Genomic DNA, 11,935 nt, shown 5'->3' with positions numbered 1-11,935 from the left:
CTGCGACTTGGGCATAACCTTTTGCCACAAGTCGAGCCTTGTTTCTTGTCACCACCCTGTGCTCGTCTTGCTTGTTGCAGAACACCCAATTGGTTCCCACAACGTTTTGCTTTGGACGTGGCACCAGGCTCCAGACTTTATTTTGCTTGAAGTTGTTGAGCTCTTCCTGCATGGCCAACACCCAGTCCGGATCCTGCCAGGACTCTTCTACCCTGAAAGGCTCAACAGAAGAAACAAACGAGTAATGCTCACAAAAATTGGCTAAGCGTGAGCGAGTAGTTACTCCCTTGCTAATATCACCCAGAATCTGATCGACTGGATGATTTCTTTGGATCGTTGCTCGGACTTGGGTTGGAGGGGCTTGTGGTGCTTCTTCCTCCATTACTTGATCTTCCAGTGCCCCCCCTTGAACATGCCCTTCTTCTTGCGGTACCTGTTCATCGTCTTGAGTTGGGGGGATGCACCATCGTGGAGGAAGATGGCTGATCTTGCTCCTGTTGTTCCTGTGGTAGCACATCACCTATCGCCATCGTGCGCATTTCGGCCGTCGAAACTTCATCCTCGTCTATGTCATCAAGATCAACTTGCTCTCTTGGAGAGCCATTAGTTTCATCAAATACAATGTCACTAGAGACTTCAACTAATATTGATGATTTATTGAAGACCCTATACGCCTTTGTATTTGATTCATACCCTAGTAAAAACCCTTCTACTGCCTTGGGAGCAAACTTAGAATGTCTACCTTTCTTCACCAGAATGTAGCATTTGCTCCCAAATATACGAAAGTAAGAAACGTTGGGTTTGTTACCGGTAAGGAGTTCATAGGAGGTCTTCTTGAAGAGGCGATGCAGATAGAGCCGGTTTATGGCGTGACAGGCTGTGTTCATAGCTTTCGACCAAAACCGCTCGGGCGTCTTGTACTCTCCAAGCATCGTTCTCACCATGTCGATTAGTGTCCTGTTCTTCCTCTCTACCACACCATTTTGTTGTGGTGTGTAGGGAGCGGAGAATTCGTGCTTGATGCCTTCCTCCTCAAGAAACTCTTCCACTTGCAGATTCTTGAACTAGGACCCGTTGTCGCTTCTAATCTTTTTCACCTTTAGCTCAAATTCATTTTGAGCCCTCCTTAGAAAGCGCTTTAGGGTCCCTTGGGTTTCTGATTTATCCTGCAAAAAGAATACCCAAGTGAAGCGGGAAAAATCATCAACAATTACAAGACCATACTTATTTCCCCCGATGCTAAGGTAGGTGGCGGGTCCAACGAGGTCCATGTGAAGAAGCTCCAGTGGTCTTGATGTTGTCATCACATTCTTGTTGTGATGAGTGTTTCCCACCTGTTTCCCTGCCTGACATGCTGCACAAGGTCTGTCTTTCTCAAAATAGACATCGGTTAGTCCTAACACATGATCTCCCTTTAGAAGCTTATGAAGGTTCTTCATCCCAACATGTGCTAGACGGTGATGCCAAAGCCAGCCCAAATTAGTCTTAGCTATTAAGCATGCATCTAGATCGACCTCCTCTTTCAAAAAATCAATTAAATAGAGTTTGCCATCTAATACACCCTTAAAAGCTAATGAACCATCACTCCTTCTAAAGACAGATACATCAACGTTTGTAAAAAGACAATTGTAACCCATGTGACACAATTGACTTACAGACAGAAGGTTGTACCCAAGCAACTCAACTAGAAATACATTTGATATAGAGTGCTCGTTAGTGATGGCTATCTTGCCCAAACCTTTGACCTTGCCTTGGTTCCCATCTCCAAAAATAATCGTATCCTGGGAATCCTTGTTCTTGACGTAGGAGGTGAACATCTTCTTCTCCCCCGTCATGTGGTTTGTGCATCCGCTGCCGATTATCCAGCTAGAGCCCCCGAATGCATAAACCCGCAAGGAATTTAAGCTTGGGTTTTAGGTACCCAACTCTTGTTGGGTCCTACAAGGTTAGTCAAAATAGTTTTTGGAACCCATATGCAAGTTTTATCTCCCTTGCATTTAGATCCCAACTTCCTAGCCACTACTTTTGCATTCTTACATGAAAGAACAAAAGAAGTGTTGCAAGCATGAAAAACGGTAGTGGGTTCATTGCACATTTTCCTAGGCACATGAGACACAACATGATTTCTCCTAGGCCTACTTCTACAATGAACAAAAGTAGAGCTAGAGGCAAACATAGCATGTGAATCATTATAAGCAGTATGAACATAACCCCTATTGTAATGAGGACGACTAGCAATTTTCCTATCATAAATAAAGGCATGGTTCCTTTGAGGACTACTAGCCATAGGGGCCTTCCCTTTCTCCTTGTTGAGAACGAGAATCCTTTGGCTTGTTAAGTTCTTGGTTTCCTTTCGAAAACCAAGTCCATCCTTAATTGAGGGGTGTCTACCAATAGTGTAGGCATCCCTAGCAAATTTTAATTTATCAAAATCAATTTTGCAAGTCTTAAGTTGAGCATTAAGACTTGCCACCTCATCATTTAATTTAGTGATAGAAATAAGATGTTCATCACAGGCATCAACATCAAAGTCCTTACATCTATTACAAATACTAACATGCTCTAAACATGAACTTGTTTTACTGACTTCCTCTAGCTTAGCATTTAATTCATCATTTAAATTCTTTAAACTAGAGACACATTCATGGCAAGCAGATAATTCAGAGGATAGCATTTCATTTCTTTTAATTTCTAGAGCAAGAGATTTTTGAACACTAACAAATTTATCATGTTCTTCATACAAAATGTCCTCTTGCTTTTCTAAAAGTCTATCCTTTTCATTAAGAGCGTCAATTAATTCATTAATTTTTTTTCTACCTTAGCTCTATCTAAACCTTTAAACAATTCAGAGTAGTCTACTTCATCATCGGAAGATTCTTCATCACTAGATGAAGTGTACTTGGGTGTGTCCCAAATACGTACCTTTTTCTCCTTAGCCATAAGACAAGTATGGCGTTCGTTGGGGAAGAGTGAAGACTTGTTGAAGGCCAAGGCAGCTAATCCTTCATCGTCGGAGTCGGAAGAGGAGCAGTCCGAATCCCATTCCTTTCCAAGGTGCGCCTCGCCCTTTGCCTTCCTGTAGTTCTTTTTCTCCCTCTTCCCGCTCTTTTCTTGTCCCTGGTCATTATCATTATCGGGACATTGAGCAATAAAGTGACTAGTTTTACCGCATTTGAAGCAGGAGCACTTTCCCCTCGTTTTGTTCTTGTTGGGGTACTCCTTGCGTCCTTTAAGTGTGGTCTTGAAGCGCTTGATGATAAGCGCCATTTCATCTTCATTGAGCCCGACAGCCTCCACTTGTGCTACCTTGCTTGGTAGCGCCTCCCTGCTGCTGGTTGCTTTGAGAGCAACAGGCTGTGGCTCAAAGATGGGTAGTGGACCGTTTAGTGCATCGTCCACGTATTGAGCCTCCTTCACCATCATGCGCCCACTCACGAATTTTTCGAGGATATCTTCGGGCGTCATTTTGGTGTACCTGGGATTTTCACGAATAAGATTGACAAGATGGGGGTCAATTACAGTGAAAGACCTTAGCATGAGTCGGATGACATCATGATCCGTCCATCTTGTGCTTTCGTAGCTTCGTATCTTGTTGACCAGGGTCTTGAGCCTGTTGTAGGTTTGTGTTGGCTCTTCTCCCCTGATCATCGCGAACCTCCCTAGCTCACCCTCCACCAGTTCCATCTTGGTGATCATGGTGGCATCGTTTCCCTCGTGAGATATCTTGAGGGTGTCCCAGATCTATTTGGCGTTGTCCAAGCCACTCACCTTGTTGTACTCATCCCTGCAAAGAGATGCTAGCAAAACAGTAGTAGCTTGGGCATTCTTATGAATTTGCTCATTTATAAAAACAGGATTGTCAGTACTATTAAAATGCATTCCGTTTTCAACAATCTCCCAGATACTAGGATGGAGAGAAAATAAATGACTACGCATTTTATGACTCTAGAAAGAATAGTCTTCTTCATCAAAGTGTGGGGATTTCCCAAGTGGAATTGATAGCAAATGAGCATTTGAATTGTACGGAATGCGAGAATAGTCAAAAGAGTAGTTCTAATTAACCGTTTTCTTTTTCGATGAAGAGTCGTCGTCGTCGTCCCTTGGTGAAGAAGATGATGCATCACTGTCGTAGTAGATGATCTTCTTGATGCGCCTCTTCTTCTTCCCGTCCCTCTTCTTGTGACTTGAGCCTGAGTCAATGGGCTTGTCGTCTCTTGGCTCGTTGAAGAGGGACTCCTTCTCCTTATCGTTGACCACCATCCCCTTACCCTTAGGATCCATCTCTTCGGGCGGTTAGTCCCTTAGATGAAGAGTACAGCTCCGATACCAATTGAGAGCACCTAAAGGGGGGTGAATAGGTGATCCTGTAAAATCAAACACTAAATAGCCACAAAACTTAGTTATTGAAGTGTTAGTGCGACTAAGTAGCTTTGAAGCGAGTTCTTGTGAACAAACACAATCACAGAGAAAGCAACACATGTGACTGCGATTTTTATCCCGTGGTTCGGCCAAGTAACACTTGCCTACTTCCACATTGTTGTGTCCCAATGGACGAGGGTTGCACTCAACCCCTTTCAAGTGATCCGATGATCAACTTGAATACCACGGTCTTTTCCTTTAGAGTGTTTTTCCGTTTGCGAGGAATCTCCATAATTTGGAGCCTCTCGCCCTTACAATAGAGATCACAAAGAAAGCACAGAGTAAGGTTGGGGAGAGCAACACATGCAAGACTCAAATCCGTAGCACAACCACGCACACAAGTCTAGACTTGAGCTCGAAACAGAACACACGGAGTTCGCAACTCAAATGAAGCTCAAATCACTATCACAATGAAGCGAATGCGTGGGAGCGAAGTCTGGATGCTTTAGAATACTTAGAGAATGCTTGGTATTCTCCTCCATGCGCCTAGGGGTCCCTTTTATAGCCCCAAGGCAGCTAGGAGCCGTTGGAGACCAACTTGGAAGGCCAATCTTGCCTTCTGTCGAGTAGTGCACCGGACAGTCCGGTGCACCACCGGACAACTACTGTTCATGTCCGGTGCTTGATTTCTTTCCTTACGGAGAGCAGTCGACCATTGGTCCTCGGGATCGGTTGGCGCACCGGACACAGTCCGGTGCACACCGGACAGTCCGGTGTGCCCAACCGACCGTTGGCGCGACCATGTGTCGTGCGAAGATTGCGCGGCCGACCGTTGGTGCTGGCGACCGTTGGCACACCGGACAATCCGGTGAATTTTATCCGAACGCCTTTTTCCTTTTCCCGAGGGCGACGAGTTCGCCGTGGATGACTCACCGGACAGTCCGGTGCACCACCGGACAGTCCGGTGAATTTTAGTCGTACGACTCCGTCGATTCCCGAGAGCGGCCACTTCACCGTTGACTAGCCTGTTGCACCGGACACTGTCCGGTGCACCACCGGACAGTCCGGTGTGCCAGGCCGAGCTGAGGTTTTCTCTTTTCTTTTGTCACTGTTTCTAGCACTTGGACAAACACATTAGTATCCAAAAGCAATGTACTAAGTCTAGAAACATACTTTTTGCCTTGATTTGTACTTCTCACTTTATTTGGCACATAAGGACTTAATCAAATGTGTTGGACATTTAATCACCAAAACATTATAAAAATGGCTCAAGGGCACATTTCCCTTTCAAACCCCCACACATGATGGATCTGCTCCAACATGCATATTGCAAGAAGATTGGTCCCACCTATAAGCTTCTCTGGGTCTATGATGGGCTTAGGGACCACTAGCGTCTAAGGATGGGCATACCCGATATTAGCAACACACCTCCCGAGATCCTGTCAATAGAAGGAAACCCTTAGTGAACTCGACTGGTGCTAGAGTTGCACCCCAGGGCTACACGCCCCTAGAGCCATTCCCTATTCCAACTAAGTCTAGGGCCCTCTAGGCTGGTGGTAGATCTTGGGACTCTAGGCCCTCCAGATCGGGGTCAAATCCTAAGGTCCTCTAGGTCTTTGATCCGCCCTAGGCCTTTGGGGTTCTCTAGGCTAGGGACCAAGCCCCCGGCTTGGCCAAGTCCAGAGACTCATACAGACTAGGGCTCGCAACCAAAGATCTCACCGAACATTCTATAAGATACCTCTGAAGCGGGATGGCCTCATGTGAAGACGCTCCTAATGCAGGAAGGCACTGGGCAGTACGCCCTTGGTACCACGTGCCATGTGGTGCAAGGTAGACAAGATAAAGCTTTTGTCCATCACATGAAATAAGATGGACGATGTTGCAGTAAAAAAGAATGCAATGTCACTACAACAAAGATTGCATGTGTACCCACAGCTAGTGTGTTGTGTGTCACTATCACTATTGTCATGCTAGAACTTTTATGTGTACCTGTAAGCATTTTAAAGTACATGAAACTACACCATTCGCCAACTATGCTATACTCATTGGCATGGACTTCCGTAGCTACCACTATGGCTGGACATATCTGTCACTACAGAAAGACATGCTCAACAGTGGATGAACGAGGCATGAACTGTGTATGGCTTTGCATCTAGGATAGGAGAAGTTGAACTTCTGCTCGATAGGGCCCACTATCTAGGAGGCATATAACTCCCCTCCTTTGTGCTATAAAAGGCAGAAGTAGATCAACATAGAAAAAAAGAGATGAGCCAGACGTCGAACAAACAAGTTCAGGCAAGCCCAAGACTATTATAGGTTTCACAGCGCGAGACATTTTGGTTATAGACTAGAACTCTCAACAAAACCAAAGTAGAGGTGGAGCTAGTCGGTCCTTCTTCTTAGACAACATTTGAGCATGTAATCTTTGCCTCTGCTTTCATTAATTCATCTACCACAAAGGGGCGATATGGTATTACACTTTTTGGCCCGAACCTCTATAAATAGTTTGTGTGCTTGTAGCCACATCAACGCCCTGATCTAAGGGGCCTTCAGCCTACACCTTTCGTTCTCTTCCTACTCAACAAATTTCTTGGTACTTATGGTATCTTGTCATCTTATGCGTATGTATACAGTATATATAGATTATGGTAGCTAGTTGGTTTCTACGTATAAATTAAAGTGTGACTATATGTTTGTTTGCGTGGAAATTAAAATGCTAAAAAGTACCTAGACATATACTAAAAGTATATGAGTACATTCTTTATATATATATATATATATATATATATATATATATATATATATATATATATATATATATATACTAATTTGTTGTGAGTAGGATATTTTGAGTATGTAAAGCAGTGTACTAGGAGAACATACTTGTTTGTTGCTCGTTTGAAAGAAGGGGATACTATATTTATACTAGTTTTTAGAAGGGCGTATTTATTCATAGTTAATGTTTAGGTCTTTTAATTAGAGTTTAAAATATGAACTAAACTTTAGTTTAGTCTGTCTAAACAGGCCAATGGAATGTTTCAAAAATACAAAGTACCTCCATGGTTATGTTCATACGTCGAACGGAGAGGATGAACGAGTACCTCGTCTTAAAGGAGTGCGTGATCAATCAATCGCTGTCGATGAACCAGTACTCTATCTTGAACCTGAAGATCAACGTGCATCAACTACCGCAACGCCACATCAGAAAAGGAGGCGTGTCCTTTGAAAATGTCGCACATAACTGTCGGCATCGTGTGACGTGCAGTGAAGTCAATTCGTCTTGTGTGCGAATGAAATTACCTGCGATTTTGTTCTCTTCAAATTAGCCGCGGCATGTGGCCAGGAAGCAGTAGCACTGCCGCCAAGCCATGCCTCCTAATTACGCCGCCGCGAGAGGCTGGGAGAGCGCAAGAACCATGATCCTTGCGCTGTTCGCCGCATCGGTCCTGTCGACGGGGCCTCCGCCAGCGATGGCGGCGGCGATGCAGCCGAGCGCGACGTGCCTGCGGCGGTGCGGCGACATCGACATCCCGTACCCGTTCGGCGTCGGCCCCGGGTGCCACCTCGAGACGGGGGACTGGACGTTCATGCTCTCCTGCAACCGCAGCGAGGACGGACGGCTCCGGCTATACAACTACCAGATCGAGGTGCTGAACATGTCGGTGCGCCTGGGGCAGCTGCGCATCTACAACATCATCAACCCATGGTGCTACAACGCCACGACGCGGGCGATGAACGACCAGAGCAACTGGTGGTACGACATGTCCATCACCAACTTCCGCATCAACGACGCGCAGAACAGGTTCACCGTCATGGGCTGCAACTCGCTCGCCTACATCCGGTGGCCCAACGACAGCGCCGCCGCGTACATGACCGGGTGCATGGCCATGTGCCCCGGCGTGGGGCGGCTGAATAACGGCGCCTGCAACGGCTTCGGGTGCTGCCAGACCGCCATCCCCAGCGACCTGAACGCGTACTCGGTCTCCTTCGAGGAGAAGTTCAACACCTCCCGGATCGCCAACTTCAGCCCGTGCAGCTACGCCGTCCTCATGGAGGCCGCCGCCTTCAACTTCCGCACCACGTACGTGACGACCGACGCGTTCATGACGAACAACGACGGCCAGGTGCCGCTCGTGCTCGACTGGGCCATCGGGAACATGACGTGCGAGGAGGCCAAGCGGAGCGCGTCTGCGTACGCGTGCGCCAGTAGCAACAGCGAGTGCATCGACTCCAAGTACGGCAAGGGCCGGGGCTACCTCTGCAACTGCTCCGCCGGATACGACGGCAACCCCTACCTGCTCAACGGCTGCCATGGTGCTCGTTCTCCTACCGTCGCTGGCGCATCAATAATGAAACTGAATTCGATCGCCTAGCTCGGCGTCCTAAGCTAACGATTGGCTTTTGCAGATATTAACGAGTGCGAAGATGCAAGGTTCAGGTACCCGTGCTCTGTTCCTGGTACCTGCGTCAACACGATCGGATCATTCTACTGCGCGTGCCCTCACAGGACGACGGGCAACGCCGTAAACGGAACGTGCGAGGACGAAAAGAACCAAATTGGGTGGCAGATCGCCGTTGGTAGGAACACGTCGTCTCCATTTTCTTGTTTCTTGCGAACGCTAGCTAGTAATAAGTTGAATAGATGATCCAACCACCGCACACATAATGAAATGACCTAGTCGTCTCTTGCTGAACTAGGTGTTAGCAGTGGCGTTGTCGTACTGATCGTCACGGCGACCTGCCTCTACATGATCCACGAGAAGAGGAGGCTCGCCAAGATCAAAAGCGACTACTTCAAGCAGCACGGCGGCCTCCTGCTGTTCGAGGATATGAGGTCGAGGCAGGGCCTGTCGAGCTTCACGCACTTCACTCAAGAGGAGCTCGAGGTGTCGACCAACAAGTTCGACGAGCGCAACGTGATCGGCAAGGGCGGCAACGGCACCGTGTACCGGGGCACCACCAAGGACGGCACCACCGTGGCGATTAAGAAGTGCCGGCTGGCCAACGAGCGGCAGAAGAAGGAGTTCGGCAAGGAGATGCTCATCCTGTCCCAGATCAACCACCGGAATATCGTCAAGCTCTACGGCTGCTGCCTCGAGCTGGAGGTCCCGATGCTGGTGTACAAGTACATCCCCAACGGCACCCTGTACCAGCTCATCCACGGCAGGCGTGACCGCGGCGTGCCGCGCGTCCCGTTGGCACTGCGGCTCAAGATCGCCCACCAGGCCGCCGAGGCGCTCGCGTACCTGCACTCGTGGGCGTCCCCTCCCATCATCCATGGCGACGTGAAGACGTCCAACATACTCCTCGACGAGGACTACGCCGCCATGGTAACCGACTTCGGGGCCTCCACGATGGCGCCGACGGACGAGGCCCAGTTCGTGACGTTCGTGCAGGGGACATGCGGGTACCTGGACCCCGAGTACATGAGGACGTGCAAGCTGACGGACAAGAGTGACGTGTACAGCTTCGGCGTCGTCTTGCTCGAGCTCCTGACGTGCCGGAAGGCGCTGAACCTGGGGGAGCTCGAGGAGGAGAAGTACCTCTCGTCGCAGTTCCTCCTGCTGCTCGGCGAGGACCGCCTTGAGGAGATACTGGACGAGCAGGTGAAGGGCGAGCAGAGCTTCGAGCTGCTCGAGCAGGTCGCGGAGCTGGCGAAGCAATGCCTGGAGATGACCGGCGACAAGAGGCCGTCGATGAGACAGGTAGCTGAAGAGCTAGACAGGCTGAGTAGGCTGTCCCGGCATCCCTGGGGGCGGCAGAACTCCGAGGAGATTCTGGCATTGCTTGGCGGATCGCCGAGCACGGCCTCAGAAGTAGAACTTAGTACCAGTCGGAATATCAGTTTTACTGATACGGCGTACATTGGAATTAGGTCTCCACGTTAGGGCCCGTTCAGAAATCCACGTTGAATTTAAATTCATAGATGGAGGATAGGAAATGATTTTATGCAAAGAAATTGGAAATCACTAAATAAAGTAACTTATTTAGTTTAAAATTTGGCATTCCACCACTTTCCAAAGTTCAGATATAAGCTTATCTTAAATTCATAAGGTGGAGGATAGGAAATGATTTTATGACTGAGTAGAATTTGTTTCTACTCTATAACTTATATGACACTCTTCGTTCCACTTCTCTATAGTAAAAATGTAGCACATAAATATCTATGACATCTTGCTAATAATAGTATACAAATATATTTTGTATAAAAGCGAATTAGCTTAATTGATATATGTCTAAATTACTATTATTAGAATGGAATTCAATTCCAGTGATCCAAACGGGGCGTTAGGGATTCACTAACCTCTTAATACCACTTCTACATCAGTCATCCGAGTGTTCATTATACAGAATCACTTCCAGCAACTCAATCAATTTTATTATAGAATGATTTTCTAGTTCAACAAAAAAATCAGAAAATGAGTACTCAGCCTCACAAACACATACGAAGTATTTTACAACCTCACTGAGTATGATGTACAGTGTCATATCTAGTGGTACACTGCAAAGTCTAAGGAGTCGATTATGTCTGAGACCAGTTCTATAGGCTCTCTAGTAGGGATGGCAACAGGTAATTTATCGTCGAAGAATAACTCCCTATTCATGTTCCCGCGACGATTTTTTTCCGCGGGGATCCTCACGAACGTTTGCGGAAGTCATTTCTTTCTCATCCTCATTCCCTCCGGGGATAAATCCACGACAGGATCCAAGTCTACACTTAAATTGTAATTAGGATTTTTTTATTAATGCAAAACATTGTCACTTATACACATTATCATATGTAAGAAATCATTATATGTAGATCAAAATGAACACATTTGTACAATGAGTGATCTATTGACAAGTTAATTATTTATTTTTATCATTAACTATTTGTCGGGGACCATAATTAGGGGTACCCTCAAGACTCCTAATTCTCAGCTGGTAACCCCCATCAGCACAAAGCCGCAAAGGACTGATGGGTGCGACTAAGTCAAGGATCGGTCCATTCGAGGGACTCGATCACGCCTCGCCCGAGCCCAGCCTCGGACAAGGGCGGCCGACCCCGGAGGATCTACGTCTCGCCCGAGGCACCCCTCTAGCAACGGACACACCTTCGGCTCGCCCGAGGCCCAGCCTTCGCCAAGAAGCAACCTAGGCCAAATCGCCACGCCAACCGACCAAATCGCAGGAGCATTTAATGCAAAGGTGGCCTGACACCTTTATCCTGACGCGCGCCCTCCGGTCGATAGAGCCGAAGTGACCACAGTCACTTCGCCGCTCCACTGACCGGTCTGACAAGAGGACAGCGCCGCCTGCGCCGCTCCGACTGCTGTGCCACTCGACAGAGTGAGGCTGACAGCAGCCAAGTCCGGCCCTAGGCGCCATGGGAAACTCTGCTTCGCCCGACCCAGGGCTCGGGCTCGGGCTCAGCCCCGGAAGACGACGAACTCCGCTCCGCCCGACCTAGGGCTCGGACTCGGGCACAGCCCCGGAAGACGACGAACTCCGCTCCGCCCGACCCAGGGCTCGGCCTCGGGCACAGCCCCGGAAGACGACGAACTCTACTCCGCCCGACCCAGGGCTCGGACTC

At 48.0% G+C, this 11,935-nt stretch overlaps 1 protein-coding gene across 1 annotated transcript; it reads left to right on the top strand.

The window, feature by feature from the left end:
* The first annotated feature begins 7,716 nt into the window (after window positions 1–7,716).
* On the top strand, window positions 7,717–10,285 carry LOC103627429 (wall-associated receptor kinase 5). The gene is made up of 3 exons (XM_008647727.3): window positions 7,717–8,676; window positions 8,770–8,940; window positions 9,061–10,285. Exons 1-3 carry the CDS (start codon window positions 7,731–7,733, stop codon window positions 10,248–10,250), a joined length of 2,307 nt encoding a protein of 768 aa, XP_008645949.1. The 5' UTR covers window positions 7,717–7,730; the 3' UTR covers window positions 10,251–10,285.
* Window positions 10,286–11,935: the final 1,650 nt, after the last annotated feature.

The sequence above is a fragment of the Zea mays genome, chromosome 5 (assembly GCF_902167145.1).
Source record: "Zea mays cultivar B73 chromosome 5, Zm-B73-REFERENCE-NAM-5.0, whole genome shotgun sequence".
In the NCBI taxonomy this organism is placed as follows: domain Eukaryota; kingdom Viridiplantae; phylum Streptophyta; class Magnoliopsida; order Poales; family Poaceae; genus Zea; species Zea mays.
The sequence above is the reverse complement of the archived record's forward strand: the minus strand, read 5'-3'. Positions and strand labels throughout refer to the sequence as shown.

Coding starts and splice junctions, on each gene's coding strand:
- LOC103627429 (XM_008647727.3), top strand. CDS start 7,731: ATGCCTCCTAATTACGCCGCCGCGAGAGGCTGGGAGAGCGCAAGAACC. Junction 8,677..8,769: donor CCTGCTCAACGGCTGCCATG/GTGCTCGTTCTC, acceptor TGGCTTTTGCAG/ATATTAACGAGTGCGAAGAT. Junction 8,941..9,060: donor TGGGTGGCAGATCGCCGTTG/GTAGGAACACGT, acceptor TTGCTGAACTAG/GTGTTAGCAGTGGCGTTGTC.